Below are 19,543 nucleotides of genomic sequence, written 5' to 3' on the forward strand. Positions count from 1 at the left end.
TCCCAAATCGACCTCATTCCGGACATCTTCGAAGGCGGTGACGACGGCAAAGAGATTTCGCACGTCATCAGTGGTGGTTTCGTAGAGCTTGTGGCGACTGGCGTTGGTGCAACACTGGACTTGTTCGCTAGACCGCCCAGCTCTGGGAAGTTCGAGATCGCTTTGTTCCAACTTCCTATTGCTGGTTTTACAATTCCGGGGATTGGGAAGGCTGGAGCTATCTTTGAGCCGAGGCTCGCCTTTGACTTTAACATCAGCGGTACACTTGAAGTCAACTACGGACTCCAGCTTACGGTACATATCTTCCCACATGGTTGTTATGGAGATACTAACGCTCTCAGGTCCCTGATGGTTCCAGTATCCGAGTGGAGCTTGCTGATCTTGCCAGCAGCCGCGTTACTGGCTTCCAGGAAACGAGTCTCACTCCGCTGCCCGTCAACGTTAACATCACTGACGCAGAGATCTTGCTTGGCCTCGCGTTCGTCCCTGCCATACCGATTGGTTTCGACTTTCTGGATCAGCTGAAAGCTGAAGTCACACCATCGTTGAACTTACCCCGTCTGGACGCGAAGCTGTCGAGCAACATCCCGGAGAACTGTGGTGTCAGCAACAGCAGCAATGCTACAGCACCGAATGCGCCATTCGCCAACCAAACAACAGAATTCCCACCCGAACTTCTAAGCCTGGGCCCTCTTGCTTTGGTCGAAGCCAATGTCTCCCTTTCGATCGATATCGCTCTCGATGTTTCGATACCGATCCTTCCACCGCCTTTCAATGCAGTCGGTGTCCAGGAGAACATTTTCACAGCCGTCTTCCCTCTACTGTCCGGCTGCGCAGCGCCTGAGAATGCTTTCGACAACGTTACAGGCGTTATCGTGCCTCCGCCTCCGCCGATGATGGTTGAAGCTACATCCGCGCCTCCAAAGCTGGAAGCCAACATGACCGCGGCGCCAAAGCTAGAAGGCAACATGACATCCTTGTTCAGCGCGACCGTATCTGGAACGCCAGTTGCAGACACTACAGCGAAGACTACAGCGAGTATTGCTAGTGAGATGGCTGCGGCTCCGACTTTGATGCCAAATGTCACCTTCATATTCGCCAGCGACGTGGTCCCGTCCTCCGCAGAGTCGATTGCTACTTCGACACCGATGAGTAGCACCATGTCTACAACTTTGCTCCTGAACACCACTTCCATTGCCATGAGTAGTATGGTGTCTACGACTGCTGTTTTGAACAGTACTTCCGCTGTGGCAAGCAGCACCGCGTACGCAACGTCGCTGTTGAACACTACTTCGACTATGGCAAGCGAAATAGTCTCTGCGCCATGCACTAGTTCTCTGCTGAACTCCAATTCGGCCCTAACGAGCTATGCTGTGTCCACGACATCGTCGCAGGCTACTACAACAGCCCCGGCTAATGAGTACACCGCGTCAGCAACATCGTTGCTCAACAACACGACAACATCAGCCGAGAGTACTTCGACTGTGGAGGTCACAAGCACAGCTTACGTTACTTCCAAGGTAACAGCAGAAATCACAGTGACTGCTTCCGAGAGCGCGTCCTCAGCTTTCGAGACTTCGAGCCCTGCTGCTCTTACATCGGAGGCTGCGACAAGCAACGCAACAACTTTGGCTTCGAGCACGGCTAGCCAATCTGCCGCTATCGTCCCTACTTCGTCGATGGAGTCGTCGATTGAATCCGCAACTCAGGCTTCATCTGCATCGCCATCTTCATCGTTCATTCCCACTTTCAACATATCGAGTTCCGCAAGCCCAGCCTCTTCAGCGTCTCCGGCGTTGTCGAGCGCGTCCGAAACTTCTCTCGTAATTTCTTCCTCCGTCGCTTCGACAACACCAATCGCATCCGCACCGGCTGTTGCGACAGAGAACCTACCGCCGCCGGCACCGGTAGTTACTATGGCGGCTGGCTTTTTGGTGCCGAGTAATGCCAGCGCTGCGCCCGTCCAGCAGACGGCTCCTTTGGAGTTCACCGGTGCTGCGGTCAGGCATGCACCCGAGGTGAGGGGTATGTTGCACTGGTTGGTGGCTGTAGTGGGGTTGTGTGTATCTGGAACGATACTCTAATTGTAACTTCTTCCCATCTATTCAATAGCTGAACTTGGTTATTTCTTTCCGCCGACACTCTTGTTCCGCCCATCTATCTCTCCGAAATCCTTTCGCACGCATATTTTCACACCTTGGTTGGGAGATCCACACTTTCATACGACTAGATTAGGCTGTTTTGTCCACGAGTGTCACTGCAAGCCCTGGAATACGCTAGCCCTAAGTGAGCACTAGCGACTTAGCTCTTGAGGCTGTGCAGTGCTGCTCATACTCCCCACCCTCCAATACCGCTTACCTGCTTGATTATGTTTTCTTACTCAGATTTGGTTGACCATAGCTGCACCAAATGTTTCCATGGAATAATCGCCATAGCGCCTGAGGACATGCTTGGATCGATTGGCGAGCGTGAAGTAGACCTCGAAGGCGATTGTTTGTGGTTCTTGTTAGCAGAAGTTTGTTTTGAATGGGCTGCTACGATAACACAAACACAACCAACTTGGATTTCTCTTAGGCAAGAGGGTAAATTCACCATACACTATGATGATGTTGGGAAGCAGGCAGCCCCCGATCCTCGGGATTTCGAGTGCTTACGCAAAGACTCAGGTACGTCTTTTCCTCGCTGCAATAGAGGGTCTTTTAGCCGGGGAGCCTGACTAGGCCTGCAGAAACATCCGAGATAGTCACTACTCTTCATGCTACGGCCCCGGTGACTCTACTGCCCGGAGAAACATCATCGAGTTCAACTTTCGACACTATCAGGGCTTGGATGAGCGAATGTATGTCAGATCATTCCGGATGCCGAGGAGGTGGTGCACAACAAAGAGCTCTTAGCGGCATCAGGTTCCTTCGCATTGACAACGGACATGTGACACTCATCGAGGGCGTGGAACCCGAACGATATGCTTGCTTGAGCTACTGTTGGGGAGACGGAAAGAATCTAATTCAGACCACCATTCAAAACCGGAATGCCCATATCAAAAGTGGTGTGAAGGTTGAGGTCCTTCCAAAGACATATCAAGATGCACTGGTAGTCTGCAAAGAGCTTGGAATCAACTATATATGGATCGACAGCCTTTGCATAGTGCAGGGCGATGACGAAGACTGGCGTGAGCAAGCTTCTCTCATGGCTCACATTTACGAGAACTCATATGTGACTATCGCTGCGGTCGCAGCGCAGAACGCGTCCCAGGGCTTTTTCAGTACAACTTCAAGACCTCGCATGGTTTCTCCTTTGCCCAAAATCCCATGGGTGAACGTCCGCGAAGCGCTTCGTTTGCCTGATGCCAAAGATGAAGGTTATCGCAGCAAGACAGACGATGGATGGGCACTATACAAACGTGGGTGGACTTTCCAGGAACTCAGTCTATCGCCGAGAGTTCTCCATTTCGGTAGCCAGGAAGTTGTGTGGTCTTGCCTAGAGAAGATGGTTTCAGAAGGAGATCCGGAGAAAAAAGCTCGACAACCAACACATGTCTTCGTACACCCATCGACAGCTTGGTATCAGATCGTGAGCGGCTACTCCTGGCGGAACCTCACATTCGGGAAAGATAGATTGCCTGCTATTGCTGCTTTTGCAAGCCGCTACCAGGCACAACATGTTAAATCCCGATACATAGCTGGTTTGTGGCAGGACACGCTCCTAATCGATCTACTCTGGTTTTGTGTTCGGGGAGATAACCATCTCGAGCCTGATTATCCAATTGAACCTGGAAGAATACCAAGCTGGTCGTGGGCATCATCGATGCGTCCGGTACACTGGTTGTGGGCGATTCCGAAATACTGCCAGCATATACCTTGTACTGAGGTTATCCAAGTCACCTACAATACTCGAGGTCCCCCAATTCTTGGCGACATTGTTGATGCCTCTCTTATACTCCAGGCACCTATCATAAAGCTGTGCAAAAGCGATTTAAAAACGCAGGGGGGTGTTTATGACTACATAGCGGCAGTTGGATATGGATATGTAACCATGGGCGGTTGCAAGTGGGATAATCTACAGCTTCATAGTCACGACCATGACGCTCCTCTTGAGGCTTTTGCTGTACCATTGGTTGCTCCGAGATTCGGTGTTCAACAACCTGGTACGGGACAAAATGCGCTACTAGTGATGGAAGAGTGTCCCGGAGTATACAGAAGAGCAGGAGTAGGTACACTACATGTGTCGCCAAGTATGGCTGACACGAAGACGGTCCGCGGTACTTTCGTACAGCAGACGTGGACAGATGAAGAGCGACGTGATGAAAGGATCAAATGGTTCATAGAGGTAATGGGTGGATATGAAAGACGGATAATAAAACTAGTCTAGCAAAATTCACCAGACAGCTCTGGCACAACTAGAAATTCGCAATATGCAAGTCGTGCAACTTAGCAGACACCTAGACTTGGAACCCAACACGTGAATTATGAACGTCAGCGCTACTGACTTGCGAATACTGTGTTATGATTGCGTATTCGAGAAAACATCGTGCCGTCTCTGCGTCGTCGTACATGTTGCTCAACTGATTTCCACAGTCTGTCCGCCCGAAAGTCCTCCTCATAAATCAATACTTTCAGGGACATCAAGCTGATGTAAAACCTCGATGAAGGAGAGCGCGACTCGCACAGGGCCTCCAGAATGCTTGGTTTGAGAGCTTGGATCCAAGCATGGACTTGAGTGATGTAATCGTGCACGGTAACGAAGGGATGCGTAGTAGGCAGCACCTCGAGGGACAGCGGAGGTGGTGGGCAAGCCATGCCGCAGCAGCGCAAAAGCGCCCGATCCTCATCGTTCTCGGTTTCGACCCACTCTTGATTGTCCTCGTTATCCCACCGATGCTCTCCTTCCCATCTGTATCCCCATGTGTCTAGATCGTCTATGTGTATGCTGCTGATCGACGAGACCGGTGGTTCCGTTGCGGGCGAGGTGGAGATCTTGTGAAAGGAATGACCGTCGGTAGTGTATGGTTCACATTTAGAGTCTGGGTCGTGAGTGTCCGCAACTTCGACTGAAGACTCCAAAGACCCAAAGAGCGACAAGCGCACTCGCAGCATGTCCATAGAGGACAGAACGATGGTGCCAGAAGAGCGGAGGCTATCGAACGTTGGGATATCCTTAGAAGTTGACATGGTGGAGAGGGATGAGAAAGCTTTGTCAGTTTTGAAGTGAGCAGAGGTGCTGGATGAACAGGATGCGCCAGGTGTTGGGTATTTAATCTACGTGTAGGGAGGTGCGACGCCGCAATCGAACAGAGAAGAAATGAAATCATCAGCTGATCAAGGAGTCGAGCCGACGCGACAACCAGCGAGCAAAAGTGGTCCGACGCCCTGCAACACAGACAAATCTAATCTTTTGTTCCTGTGCTTTCAAGATCCGAAAGTTTGCGACTAAACACGTGACGTCATGCCTTCTCCCGAGGTCGTCGCAACGATTGCGCCTTCCTGCCGTAAGCAGTCGCGTTCACTTTCACTTTCTTGGCGTGACGCAACGTAAACAATATCATTACTCACTTCAGCCTCGCCGCAGCCCTAGCCATAACATCCTTCGCATCTTCTTGCACCTTCTGCACGATCTCGCCCGCGCTTTGCACTTCCTTCACCAAGCCCACACCAGTGCCAGCCCAGATTGCTGCACGCCCTTGCAAGCCCGTGTTATATCCCTTATCTTCACCCGCAGCGGCCTCATTGTGCAGCTTCTGTATCTCATCCAGGCTCATGCCGTTCGCGAAGTCCTTGTGGCTCTGTGCCACCAACCCGCGCCCATCATACAGCTCTGGCCAAATGTTGGGACCGCGCAGCTGATCAAAAAGCTTCGAACGCGTCGTCACCTGACCACCGTCTTGCGCCTCCAGAACTGCGGCTTGGTACACCGGATGGACGTTCACCTCTTTAGACGCGAGGAAACGCGTCCCCATCACGACGCCTTCGGCACCGAGGGTGAGTGCTGCAGTGACGCCGCGTCCGTCGACGATACCACCAGAGGCAACGAGGGGTGTATGTGGAAAGCCTTCCGCAGCAAGCGCGTCGGCCACCTCCGGTAGTAGCGAGACGATGCTTGCGCCCTTCTCGAAGCCGTGACCACCGGCGTCTGCGCCCTGGAGACACAGCACGTCTGGACGCGCGATCTTCGCAACATGAAGAGCTGCCGCGACGCTGCCGAGCTGAATCCAAATCTTGCTCTCCGGTGAAGCCTTGCGTATCGCTGGTACCCATTGCGCGTAGTCGTCCAGATCTTTCGGCACGAACAGCCAGATGACAGCGGGCTTGTAGTCATCGAACACCGGAAGAATGTCTTCGAGTTTGAGCACAAAGGGAAGGAAGCCGACGCCAACTGGGAGAACACGCGACGCCGATAGTTCGGGACTGGTTCTGAAAGCTTCGGTCGCGATATCCAACTCTTTCCGCAAGTCGTCCATGCTGCGTAGACTTCCGATCATACCGAGGCCACCAGCGAGTGTCACAGCTGACGCGAGCTTACCGCCTGCGAAGCCCGCCATCGGCGCGTTGACGATCAGCGGCAACGATATCCATGGCAGCTGTTCTTTGAGAGTAGCCATGACGGTCCACGAACAAATTCGAGAGATCTGAACGAAGGAGGGGTGCTTTGACGGGAAGGACCTTGCTCGAAGCTTTACTAATGAGCAGAGTGTAGAAGTAAGCAGCGCCCTTTACTAAGCCTTTCGCATCATGTTGACGGGCTGTACGACCCTTCTGCCAGCTCCATCCGGTTACAAGCGGTGCATCGTCGCCAAGTCAGCAACTTGCGTCCATACTTGATTTGTTCCTTCGAAGTTCTCAGTGGAGACCCAACAATGCCACGAGAGCTTATTGCCCCGCATTCAGCCCCGCCTTCGTCTCTCGACCTCGCTGCTTCGCATTTTCGCGCAATATATTGCAACTTTTTTTCCATTCTGGCATCAAAGTTGGTTCGATGGTGTAGTTGGTTATCACGTTCGCCTCACACATGTGTAGTCCGCGAAAGGTCGCGAGTTCGAGCCTCGCTTGAATCATTCAGCTGTCTTTTTGCTGTCCCGACGGTCTCGGCGTGAGGTGGATCGACGTGGCGGCATCATTTTTGCCCAAAATTTGATCTCGGAGTTAGCCAAGAATCTGACATAGCTGCTACAGGGATAAATTGCGGACCGGCTAGATAGCGTGTATGAATACATTTGTTTCTACTCAGGAGACTTATGAAATTATAGATAGGTTTGACGTCTACAAGTGATTCGACCCATCAGCTCCATCGACCAAAAGGCCCCCCTCAAAGAACACGTCCCTTCCACAGCTCCAGCTAGCTTGGAGAGCTTCATATGCTAACTTAGTAAGATGCAAGACGCACTCGCGCCCGTACCGCCTTCGAAGAGTATGTCGATGCTGTCTACCCCGACCAATCGTCCGAGACCGAAGACACCAGGAACTCTGCGACTTTCATCCCCCGCACAAAAGAGTTTCTCGGTGCAATGGCCGATCCCAGCACTGGTCATCTAGGCGAGAAGATCAAAGCTGGCAGTCTGTGGCAACTCAAGCATAGTCTGTATTGGTTGGCTTCTACCTTGTTGCCGAACTTCAACACCATGTGGCAGAAGTGGCACGAGGAAGTCTGCCGTCATATTCATTTCGTCGCTGTGCAGTACGACGTTGATTTAGCGTCAAACGCCAAGAACAACCTCTCCGATCCTGAACTTGCTCTTATCTTCTGATTGATCAAGGAGCAAGACTACGGTGTCGCGGATCTTAAGCAGCACTTGGCTGCCATGCTGCTTGCCTGGATTGCTGCTTGTCGCTCTGGCACCTTCCATTCCTACTCATTGAGCTTCTCTCGCTATCTTCTAAGTGTCGCTGGCAAGGTTCGTCAGACTGATGAGACTATGCGCTGATCCGATCTGGAGTTCGTGCGCATGGCTCCTGGTATTGCTTGTCAGTTTATATTCTGTTTTTACAAGGGCTATTGCCATCTCCACAAAGACAAAACGCCTACTGATGACAGTAAACAACTGAGTTTCTCTAAGCCTATATAGACATCTTGGTAATTGATAATAGCAAATATCAAGCTTCCTCATCTTTATGTAGATATCTTTGTAATTAATGCTAGCAATGATTGAGCTTCCTAATCTTTATGTCGACAGGTTAATACTCTATCCGAGCAAAGGTCGAAGATTTTGAACTCTAAGTAGACATCATAGGAATCAGTGGCTAGAAAAAGTCCGTTGGAAGGCATACATATGTTGATACTACATCAAACAAAGCCCCAAATGATGGGGATGGGGATCATCCAGGACCGCTACTGAAAGCTCATACCCAAAACCCACGGCTTCCTCCTCTCCAAATCCAGTATCATCTGCCCAAACAAGCCATTCGCCCAACTAAACCACTGCCGACTCCACACGCCCTTATCCCTCGCATGAACACTCTCATGCATAAGCCCCAGCCCATCTGTACTCTGCACCAACCACATCAAATTCCGAACGATCTCATCATCGTCCTCGCTTGTCAGGATAGTCATGATGAGCGCCATGGGCCACGGTCGTCCGGGCAAGGTATGCGGACTCGCCACACCGGTGATCACAGGTCCGACGGCGTAATACGGATTATCCCTCGACAAGATCTTTCGCCGTGTATTCTGGTATATCGGATCGCGCAGCGTCGTGTACCCCAAAAACGGCGCCGAAAGCAACGAAGGCACATTAGGATCATCCATGATATTCACCGACCCATACCCGTCGACTTCATACGCGTACACCTTGCCGAAGTTGGGATCGTTAACAATACCGTATTTCTCCACGCCCCGGTTTATCGCTGTGCTGAACGCTTGCATGCGTGCGGCTAGTGGGTTCTCGCGCGAAGTGATGCGCGACATGATGGTTGAGGAGGTGTTGAGGGCGGAGGAGAACATCATGTTGGAGGGGATGAGGTATTGGTATGTACATGCGTCGTCGCTGGGGCGGTGGAACGAGCGTACGAGGCCGATGTTTCCTTTGTGTGGACTGCCGTTGCAGTTGTTGATTGGGGTGCCGCCGTAGGGGGCGCAATAGGTGTATGGCGTGTGCTGCCACTCTCCGTCCTCGGTGTAGGAATCTATTGTCATGCTTTCTGTCGTGTTCAAGACGACTTCAACGGCTTTGGTCCAGTTGCTGCTTTTTTCGAAGAACTCGTAGTCTTTGGTTGCTGTTACGTAGTCCACGGATAGTTGTAGGAAAGAGGCCAGGGAGTCTAGTTCCCACTGGCAGGAGAAGACTTTGTAGTAATCGAATGACGGGGTGATGCGATCGCTGTTCATGCTGCTCTTGTGTTCCACACCGCTCTCATCCGGTGCTTGGAAGGCGTTGCAAAATGCGTTTTCGAGAATGTAGCGTGCTTGCAGGTTTATAGCTCCGCGGAATAGGCCAGCCAAGCTGTCATGACTGTCGTCTTGTTTCAAAACCGAGATGTATGCTTGGAGTTGATTTGCAGAGTCGCGCAGCCACATGGCCTCAATATCCCCGGTGATGACAAAAGTCAGTTCTTCAGGCTTCATGCTCATGAGAGGTCCTTCCAACGAGTCCGGGTCGCTAGTCGTATTTGACCATCCTCGCCACGCGATAGTCGTATCCAAAGTACTCGGCCATGTATTCTCGAAAATCTGTTCATCAAATCAACACATCATCTCGACAGCACTGCACTGGCGAAGTCGCATACACGAAAAAGATCAGGATCCTTAATAACACCTCGTAACCTTTCAATCGTCTTCTCCACCTCTTCCGACCGATACGTCCGACACGGCACAATCGGTCTAGCATAACTCAAATTCCACGTCCCCTGCGTGAAGGGTTCGTGGTATTGCGCAGCGTAATTCTGGTAGAGCGGACATTGGGCCGAAGACAGGGATGGCAGGAGAAGCGAGATGCAAGGGATAAGGATCTTTGCGGGTGACAGCCTCATCGTGGCGTGCGCGACGGGCCGATAGTCGCCTGGCAACGTAAGAGTATGGTACGATTCGATGCGAAAGTGAAATAGCGATTAGAGGATATCGCCGATGGGCTAAGATGGAGTTGAGCGTGTGCGATGTTCCCCGTGAGAGGTGTGAGAGTTAAGCCAAGCCGGCACGAGCCACATGTCACTCGGTTGCAACGGATCGCAGCGTGGTACTAATAAGGTGCCACGAGCAGTCGCGATACGAGGAGATACTGGAAATCATTTGCGGACAATAATCCACTACCGAGGCGGATGGCAGTGGTTCATTTGTATAGATTGCGTGCCAAGAATGCTCCTCCATCTATGAACCCCGCTCCGGAAGGACAATTCCAGGCACCATCCGATCAGCCTTTGACGATGGCTCTTACTCGCTTCCTCTCTTCAACGTCCAACACCCAGGGTATGCCCGAGTCGCCTGATGTATCTTCCGCTACTTCCGCGAACTCGTCGTCTTCCATGTTGAGAATTAGGGTCATCTGCGTACTCTTTTGGAAGACATCGCGGAGTGAGTAGGCGCCGCCACTTGTAGCCGCTGTGATGATACCGGAGATGTCGCGCTCGAGTCTAACAGCACCCAACTCATTCACCCTACCATAGTAGCTCTTGATGCGCTTCTCAAGTGACGACGCAAGAGAGTTCAGACCTAGAGCGAGGAGTCGGTCGAAGTTCGCTGAGGTCAAGATGCGCTTGATGGGACGGATCACGACTCCCCAGCCGCGATCGAAACGCGACTTTACCACATCGACGTCCTCCTCCTCTTCGTCTTCGTTCTCGCCATCCTCGGGATCGTATTTCACATCTCGGAATGCTTCAGCCAGGATGGGTCGAATGCGCGGCTTCAATACGTTAGAAAACAGTACGGTGATGCCGTCGTTGAGCAAATCTCCGCTCTTGGATGCGAAAGCTTTCTCCATTGCTTTCAACGTGTTCTCCACGAAGACCGCGTCATGTCCGAATGGGAAGAGGTCGTGTAGTGGCGACTTCACGTCGTCTTCGCCGCCTTGTGATTGGCGACCCAGTTGCTGCTGGACTATGCGCTTGACGTAGTCGTTTGCAATATCGAGATTGTTGATGAGCACCAGGAACGCAATGACTTTGTCCTCTGGAGGAAGACCACCCTGAATGACGGGTTTGGGGTAGCTTTCGTCGCGCATCTTCCGTTGTATCATGCCGATGAACTCGGCGCCTAGGATGTGGCTGACCGCAGGCACAACGCTAGAGACGACAGCACGTTGCGAAGTTGCTAGTGTTCTCTGGATGACCTGGTTGACAATGTACATGACATCGTCCACGGCGGAGGTTATGAAAGGTGGGTTGGACCCAAGAGGCTTGGTAGGATTCAGTGTGAGATCTGCCGGAGCCTCGTCCAGCTGGAAAGCCTTCTCAACTGATCGTCGGAAGAAGAAGGTCGTCATGGCATTGACAGGCTCGATGAGATGGCTGTTGACTTTCTTGTGCAGGTTACTAGTAGCTAGAAAGTTGGGCATCACCAAGCCGTAGTCGATGCGGTCTTCAGGTTCGGAGGGCTGCTAGGGTAAGCTAATGAAGATACACACGTGTGTCCGCACTTACTGCGCACTTGTCTGAGAGGAACCGCGCATACAAGGCATAGCGTCCCAGCATCAGCGCGCCCTCTCCAAGCAAACCGTCAATCTCTTTCATGTCCACTCCTTCATCCTCGCTTGCCCGGCCAGCACCGTTGGCTGGAGAGCTAGAGCGCGGTGTTCCGGCGGCAGGTTTCTGGGAAGGCAGGAAGCTTTGGACAAGGAAGGAAAAGGCATATGATTTGATATCGGTAAGTTTGCGATCAATGTGGCGTTCCTCGTGCCATGTATCAAGCACGATACCACCTTGAACATCAGCCTCAATCTGCAAACGTTCAATGACCTTTTGCATCATGCCTGGTCCATAGTGGCGCTCTACCAGCGGCTCATGACCGTCGACGATTTGGGCAATGTGCTCGAACAGCTTTGTGATGGTGTTGCCGTAGAAGAATCCCTCATTCCTTTGGGCAGGCGCAGCCGAGTTGAAGTTTGTCCGCGCCCGTGAAGCTACTCCCTGGCAGACATAGCGGCCATATGCATCCAGTCCTACATTTGTCCGCCCGATCAGGGGAAACAGCTTGAAGAATCTCGTCACCTTGGAGCCGTCCCCTTCTTGCGCTGCCTTTTCGAACTCGCGCAGGAAGAGACCACACAGCGACTCTGCTGCTGCATCTAGTGTCACGCGCGGCGGGTCAGGTACCTCGGCCGTAGGTACAATCTCCTCTGCGAAGCTGCCATTTACGACGTCGTCGGGTATCTTGGCGGCGCGACTGAGGTAGCCCGCTGCCGTCTCCCAGTCCTGGGGAGCTCCCATAGACCCATGTACGCCCAGCACGCATGCCTTCAGTTCCGCCACCTGCTCCACCACCTCGAGTGTGGCCTTGACATTGGACTGTTCCTGGTCTAATCGCTTGACGGCGCTGGAGATTCGGTTCGCAGTCGAGGCGGCGTCGGAGAGCATGCCACTGCTAATGGCGCGCGTGTTGACCGCTTGGGTGCCGAGGTGGGCGCGCAGCAGATCGAGGCGACCGAGTTCGCGCGAGAGATCCTTCTGCGAGGCGATGAGGGCGTTTAGGCGCTGGGTGACGCTGGCCTCCTGCTCATGCAATTGGCCGAGGGCTTCATGGATCTGAGCCACGCTGGCGGCGGCGAAGATGTCCTGGTGGTCGTCGATTTCAACTGCCATGTTCAAACACTGCAATCATGTCGCTGGAGGTGCAGCAGTGGAGGAATATCAGACGTCGCGTACTGGCTGTCGAGTGTTGATCATCTATTTCTGGCGCGGCAGCTGTCAAGCGTTGGTGGGCGGGCGCCGATCTCTTGGCCGGTGACGTCTCAGAGCCCCCCGGACACCCACGATCCATGCGCCGTTGCCCCTGCAGCAAGATTACATGTTGACGGCGGCGGGACGGCCTCTGCTGTCGCATGTGTCTGTTTACTCAAGCAATCTCCGCCGCAACTTTTTGTATAACAGCGTTTGGCAGCCCCTCTGCGCCACGCTTTAGCCCCCAACAGCCGTGTAAACACCACGACGACCCGCGCACCAATCACCTACGCATCTAGACCCTTCAGCTGTACGCACCACGATTACGCACCAACGGCCCGCATCTGCACCGAAGACTGCGCCTTCCTCGTACTTCACCAACAGAAAGCCCCTACCACTCGCGCCTTCCTCTCCGATTTTTGCGACTTCCTCTGCGACCGCTCCGCGCCTTCCTCTCTCATCTCCGTGGCGCCCTGGACCCTGTCCAAACAGACTTCCCAAAGCGTGCCTGCCTCCGGATCCAACGTTCCTCCACGTTCAGCCTCGTGCACCTTCACACACGGCATTGAAGTCGCCAACAGTTTTATCCATGCTTCCGCGGTAAAACAGCCTCAAAATCAATTACACCCCCAGGTCGAGTCGCCGGTGCACTAGCACTTGGTAGCACACGCTGCGACCCAACCAAACCATGGACGCAACAGCCCACGTCCTCCATGCCGCCGCCCAACTGGATGCCCGCGCTGGTGGCATGGGCGGCGACACTGGAACCCGTCCAGGCTCGTACAAAATTATTGGTCTCGTCCTGGCGATTGCATCGGGAGTCTTCATCGGCACGTCGTTTGTTATCAAGAAGCATGGTCTATTACAGGCGAACAAGAAGTACAATGAAGAGGCGGGAGAAGGCTACGGATACCTCAAGAACGCCTGGTGGTGGCTCGGCATGACCCTCATGATTGTCGGAGAGATATGGTACAGACTGCGAGGCAACACTTCCGAACATCCTACTAATACCTGGCAGTAATCTTGTCGCATACGCTTTCACCGACGCTATCCTCGTAACCCCCATGGGCGCCCTCTCCGTCGTTATCTGCGCTATACTGTCGACTATATTCTTGAAGGAACGCTTGAGCTTTGTTGGAAAGGTGGGCTGCTTCAACTGCATCATCGGATCTGTTGTCATTGCAGTGAACGCGCCAGAGCAGTCGTCTGTGGCGCGCATCCAAGACATGAAGAAATGGGTCATTGCGCCCGGCTTTCTCAGCTATGCAGGTGTCGTTATCGTCGCATGTGTTGTCATTGCTCTCTGGCTGGGCCCAAAGTACGGAAAGAAGACTATGATGGTCTACATCACCATTTGCAGTTTGATCGGAGGACTGAGCGTCGTCGCAACCCAAGGTCTCGGTGCTGCTGTAGTAGCGCAGGCTTCTGGCACATACGGCGGACAGTTTAAGGAATGGTTCCTCTATGTGCTACTCGTCTTTGTGGTTGTCACATTGCTGACGGAGATCATCTACCTCAACGTAAGTCCCTCGTTCATCCTTGGCCATGTGGAGTATGCTAAGCTTTGCCCAGAAAGCCTTGAATCTGTTCAATGCTGCTTTGGTAACACCAACCTACTACGTCTTCTTCACTTCCGCGACTATCGTCACCTCGGCCGTCCTCTTCCAGGGTTTCAAAGGCACACCGCTTCAGATCGTCACCGTCATCATGGGTTTCTTGCAGATTTGTTCCGGAGTCGTGCTACTACAACTCTCCAAGTCGGCCAAGGACGTTCCCGACTCCGCCGTCTTCAAGGGCGACCTCGACCAAGTGCGAACCGTCGCAGAGATGGAAGAACCAGAATACGAGCCCCGAGCCGACACCCTTCGTGGCGGTGCAGCAATCCTCAGATCACTGTCCAAGGCCAGGTCTCACAAAGAACTCGCCGAGGCGAAGAAGATTCAGGAAGAGCACATGGAACCGATTGGTGAGGGCGAGCAGGTGGAGTTTGACGGACTCCGAAGACGTAAAACGGTTCTCGACCCCAATCGGCCACCGACGCGCAGCGGCACCATTGTCCAAACCCGAACCATCCACCCCCCTCTTGGGATGTCACAATTCCCGACCGACGAATCCGACGACGACGACGACAACGCTAGCTTCCACCCCGGCTTCTTCCAACGACTGCGCTCCCGAGGCAAATCGACTAGTAGTCGCGGCAGCTCTCACGCTCCAGGGACTTCTGGCATGGGCATGCAGACTTTGCCATCCATCCCACAAGCCGACGGCGCATCGGACCGCGAATCAGACGCCGGATCCTACAAGCAAACTATCATGACCCAAGACACATCTTACAAGCCAATCGACACGCACATCCAGTTCGCCGCGCTCCCCGACCCGCAGTACCGTCATAGCCGCACCGATTCGAACGACTCCCTCGCCCCACCACGACCGAACCCTCACATCGCGAAACGCCAATTCTCCTTCCAAAACGTCTTCTCTCGGCACCGCTCAGAATCCACAGGCGAAGCGTCAAGTAGCAAAGTGCGCCCGACTAGTAGGCATAGTCGGAAGGGCAGTAGAGAGGGGAAAGCCGCAGCTACTGCTACCGAGGAAGAGAGATTGGGCCTTGTCAAGGGCGATTCAACGAACCTCCTTCCGATAGCGAGCCGTGATGATGACGGTGACGATGAGCCGGTCGGACCGCCAGGCTACTCGGATGACTGGGATATGCCGCGGACGTCTAGTCCAGGATTTGAGCCCGAGAGAGTACAGAATAAGCCGGCGATAAGAAGGGTGGATACTGATGGCTCGGAACTCAGTCCGAGAGATCCTAAGGAGTTTGAGAAGGGAGGTGGGGGCCCGTACTTATAGCGGTTAGGATGATGACCTTTTTCGTCAGTCCTTCGCGTTGTATCTCCTACTTGGCTTCTTGAATGTCGTTTTGCATAGTTTAGTGGCTTCTTTGTTGGGCGCTGTTGGTATATATTGAGCGTCGGCGCTTTCTGCAGTGTGGACTGGCGCGATATGGCCAGTGGATATCCTGCTGGTTTATGTCATGAAGACGGTCTTTGACGTTAATGAGTACTTTTATGTACACGAAGATGTTTCGACTGTCAGGTGAGTGTATACGTAGATAGCATGGAAAGCGACTGAGATACATGGTCGTGAAATATATATATCATGATGATCATCACCACCACTTTTGACCAGCGTGACTTTGCAGTGTCCGAGCGTTAGGCGCTTGGGTGTGGGTATATAAGCTCCTCTCGACTTCCTTCTTTCCTGTCACCATCCAGAAGTCATTTCTTCCCTTACCAAAAAGGAACCAGATCGGACCGATGTCTGCGGGCGCCCTGTTCCTTCCAAAACTACGCAACATCAAGATTATGTCTTGTTGGCAACTTCCTGGCGTCTTACTCCAGAAAAAAAACTAAAATGACTGCCTGGAACATACGTCAAAAAACATCGAGAAAGAAGTTTTATGACTTTTCCGCCAGCTCTGATCTTCGTCCCAGAAATGATACGCCGATCGTGCCATGTGCCTGGCGCTGCGCTCGAACAAAAACGTACTCGTATACTGCCATGTTCTGCGCCTCCGAAAATCTCGCAACCTCTGTCTCGAAAGCGGATTTCACATTCTCAAAAATGCGTTTCTCAATGCGATGATGTTTCTGGAAGTGGGCTTGAACTGTACCTTGGCTTCTACTCTCGATCAATTTCCAAATGACGGAATGATGTTTCGTATGGGCAGTGGGTGGTGCTCGGGTATAAATACCTCCTCGCGCCTTCTGCCGTTCTTCTTCTTCATCCACACAATTCTGTGGTTATTACCAAAAATTCGGGTGGCACTGCGTATGTCTGGGCACTCTTCCTCTTTTCCAAAATGACTATGAAGTCAAGACATGTCCGCGCTGCTGTACTCTTCTCAAAACCCTAGAGCCACTGTCGATGACAGGAAGATATGGATGAAACAAAACACGACGTGCCAGGGCCATGTGCCAGCGCTCTTTGTACCCTTTTCAAAGTTACATCTCCTTGCTGGGAATTTGAACGTCGCTTCAAAAGCTTCTTTCAAAGCATACATGATCTGCTTCGAGAGTTCGGCGGGCCTATCTCTTGAACCACAAGGTCCCACGTCTTTCTCTCATTCTCAGAAAAGCGATGAAGACTACCATATGTGTTCGAGTGCGATATAAGAGCGATTGATTACATGGCACTCTTATTCGTTCCTCATCCGCTCGATGGAGTTATTCTACCAAAACTCACACATGAGGCAAGAATGTTTCCTGTGCTGTTGAGAGATCTAAAGAAAGAGATACCAAAACATAGAAGCTGGGATCTGTGACCGTACTTCGCTTCTCTCCCTTTTCTTGATTGCGGAAATCGAAACTGTCGACGACTACCTTGATGCTGGGGCGGTATGAAAACCCTCACTTCCGTACCATTCTTCTGTCCTCGTCATCCACCTGAAGGCTTTACTACAACAAAAGCAATTCATACTATGGGCATGTTTGCTGCGCTGCGCCCAGTTCAGCCACTAAAACATTAAATCATTGTCTGCAAAGTTCAATGGATGTGCCACTTCTCTCTTCTATCCTCGATGCAAATTCCAAAAAGCGTGCCTCGCTCACGCATGTGATGTCTGTAAAGGACACCCGCACCCATGTATGCCTACGTCAGCGATCACATGCAAATCCGCGATACAGCAGTTTAACCTAAAACGCAGGCATCGGGACATCAGAATGAGCGAAAATACCAATATGCGAAGACAGCGAGAAGCTGCCGAGGTAGCCTGCACACAAGAACAAGATGCGCGCGGTGTGGTGACTTGGCGTGGTTGGCTTGCGGTGCGCAACACGGTCATCCTAGCATGACGCATCTTTACAAACCTAAATCATCGCGTTATCCACCACCGGTAGATGAGCATGTGTGCATCAACCCCGCCACCTGCCCGCTTCATGCTAGCTTATTGTGATGAGTTGGACATGTATATATCAAGTACCATCATGCAGCTCACCGTTGCAACAGTACCAATTAACATTTTCCATCTCTGACCATCTAAAACATCCACAATGTCCACCCTCTCCGCCCAAAAAGCAACGGCCCAAACCGTCATCGACGGCTACAACGCCTGGAACATGGACAAGATAATGGCCTACCGAACGGAAGACTGTACACAACAAGTCCTTCCCGCGTCCCTGGGCCGACCAGTCATGAACAACATCCAGTATCGCGAGCGCTTCAGTCAGATGATTCCACATTTCAGGAACTTCAAGGTAGCACACAAATATCAGCTTGGGAGTGCAAGAGACTAACGTCGCCTCAGGTCACCGTTCACACAGAGGTGCATGATGCAGATGCGCATACATGTATCATGCATGCGACGAGTACAGCAGACAGTGACATTGGGCCGTATGCGAATGAATACGCGCTCATCTTGCATTTCACGGACGATGGAAAGCAGGTCACCAAGTTTTTGGAGTTTGTCGACTCGGCTTTCTCCAACAAGTTCTTCAAGGAGCTGAGGGATGCAGGGCTTGGACCGCAGTAGGATATACAGCATAAATAGCGATACAAGACATGAGTACAAGATAACTCAGTTCAAACCGTCCTCACCTCCCTGATCTCCTTCCTCCATCCTACCGCTTGACCTCGAAATCACCTCCAGGCTTCCCTGGCGAGTGCACCTGCTCATGATTGTCAAACTCCTTGCCCGAGAACTTGCCCTCGCGAACTTTGTTCTGGTTCTTGTGCGCGGCGATGCTGTGTTTGGTGACGCTGTCGCCGTGGCGGTCTTCCACGGGCTTGGGGACGTCGGAAGCGTACTCGGATTCGTGGCGATGGCCTGGTTGGGTGGTATCATGTGACGCCGGGGGAGATGGGGAGGTCTTCGAGGCTGATTGCGCGGAGGAAGAGGACGTGGAGGATGAGGCGGAGGAGGAGGCGGAGGACGTGGATGGGGTGGTGGTGTAGTAGAGGGCTGCAGCGCCGGCGGCCGCGGTTGTGGTGAGCCTGAGGGAGTCAGTATGGTGTATGCAGCCAGGATTCAGTAGTAATATCGAACACTTACCATGTCAATCGCGATGATGTCTTCAGCGTTTCCTTGGTGCGCTGCTCATGGTCTGTCGCATATGGTCTCCTCGCTGCAGGGCACCTGGCCCGGCATGGTACGCGAGACAGAGCTCGTAGTGAGGTTGCCTTGGTGGTAAACATTATGTAGCTATTAAAGATAATGGAGTGTCTACGGCCAGTCCCAGCCGTGGATATGTATGCGCCATCTGCCCAGGTGTTGATGGCTGGCTGGCTCCAAGCCACGCTACGTCATCGGCTGTTTACGCGCCTTGGAACGTGGACGCGCCTGCGCACGTGCCTACGCACGCTATGCCACGAGGCTCCTGAAGCAGAGGAAGGAGGCACAGATCTTGGCTATTGCTCCTCCGCTCCACCACTACCACTACCACTACGTCTATTCAGTCAACGGCGGCAGCAAGTTAATCCAATCCTCGGCGTGCGTCACCCTCACGGCTACACCTCGGTAGCGCCCTGCGCCTTGCCGCAGCTAGTCTCCAAAGACCGACGACGATGCAGGCTCAGACAGACTGCATCACGTCTACAGGCCCACCGTCTGAGCACATCTCAGTGCTGGTCTTCCCTCCTGCGACCGCAGCCCTCTTATGACGCCTCTCATGCCGTCCTCGCCGCCGTTCTGCTCTGGAGGCCAGTGCAATAGCTTCATATACCACCAAATCACCCAATCCTTCACA

At 52.7% G+C, this 19,543-nt stretch overlaps 6 protein-coding genes and 1 non-coding gene across 7 annotated transcripts; 3 read left to right on the forward strand and 4 right to left on the reverse strand.

Moving 5' to 3' along the window:
- Nucleotides 1-310: 310 nt before the first annotated feature.
- Nucleotides 311-1,333, forward strand: J4E92_004227 (uncharacterized protein; the record flags this gene model as incomplete). Its single annotated transcript, XM_051495618.1, has 3 exons — nucleotides 311-316; nucleotides 342-1,106; nucleotides 1,238-1,333. The coding sequence occupies 3 exons, from the start codon at nucleotides 311-313 to the stop codon at nucleotides 1,331-1,333; spliced, it is 867 nt and encodes a 288-aa protein (XP_051354637.1).
- A 4,212-nt stretch (nucleotides 1,334-5,545) lies between these two features.
- On the reverse strand, nucleotides 5,546-6,595 carry J4E92_004228 (uncharacterized protein; the record flags this gene model as incomplete). Its single annotated transcript, XM_051495619.1, has 1 exon — nucleotides 5,546-6,595. One exon carries the CDS (start codon nucleotides 6,593-6,595, stop codon nucleotides 5,546-5,548), a length of 1,050 nt encoding a protein of 349 aa, XP_051354638.1.
- A 368-nt stretch (nucleotides 6,596-6,963) lies between these two features.
- Nucleotides 6,964-7,048, forward strand: J4E92_004229. Its single transcript has one exon. It is a non-coding gene; the product is annotated as a tRNA-Val (tRNA).
- A 1,271-nt stretch (nucleotides 7,049-8,319) lies between these two features.
- On the reverse strand, nucleotides 8,320-9,558 carry J4E92_004230 (uncharacterized protein; the record flags this gene model as incomplete). Its single annotated transcript, XM_051495620.1, has 1 exon — nucleotides 8,320-9,558. One exon carries the CDS (start codon nucleotides 9,556-9,558, stop codon nucleotides 8,320-8,322), a length of 1,239 nt encoding a protein of 412 aa, XP_051354639.1.
- Nucleotides 9,559-10,333: 775 nt separating this feature from the next.
- J4E92_004231 (uncharacterized protein) lies at nucleotides 10,334-12,719 on the reverse strand (the record flags this gene model as incomplete). The annotated part of the gene is made up of 2 exons (XM_051495621.1): nucleotides 10,334-11,515; nucleotides 11,562-12,719. 2 exons carry the CDS (start codon nucleotides 12,717-12,719, stop codon nucleotides 10,334-10,336), a joined length of 2,340 nt encoding a protein of 779 aa, XP_051354640.1.
- Nucleotides 12,720-13,485: 766 nt separating this feature from the next.
- On the forward strand, nucleotides 13,486-15,650 carry J4E92_004232 (uncharacterized protein; the record flags this gene model as incomplete). Its single annotated transcript, XM_051495622.1, has 3 exons — nucleotides 13,486-13,766; nucleotides 13,816-14,317; nucleotides 14,370-15,650. The coding sequence occupies 3 exons, from the start codon at nucleotides 13,486-13,488 to the stop codon at nucleotides 15,648-15,650; spliced, it is 2,064 nt and encodes a 687-aa protein (XP_051354641.1).
- Nucleotides 15,651-18,418: 2,768 nt separating this feature from the next.
- On the reverse strand, nucleotides 18,419-18,852 carry J4E92_004233 (uncharacterized protein; the record flags this gene model as incomplete). Its single annotated transcript, XM_051495623.1, has 2 exons — nucleotides 18,419-18,624; nucleotides 18,846-18,852. The coding sequence occupies 2 exons, from the start codon at nucleotides 18,850-18,852 to the stop codon at nucleotides 18,419-18,421; spliced, it is 213 nt and encodes a 70-aa protein (XP_051354642.1).
- Nucleotides 18,853-19,543: the final 691 nt, after the last annotated feature.

This window comes from Alternaria infectoria (assembly GCF_024043175.1).
Source record: "Alternaria infectoria strain BMP 0036 chromosome Unknown scaffold_5, whole genome shotgun sequence".
NCBI lineage: Eukaryota > Fungi > Ascomycota > Dothideomycetes > Pleosporales > Pleosporaceae > Alternaria > Alternaria infectoria.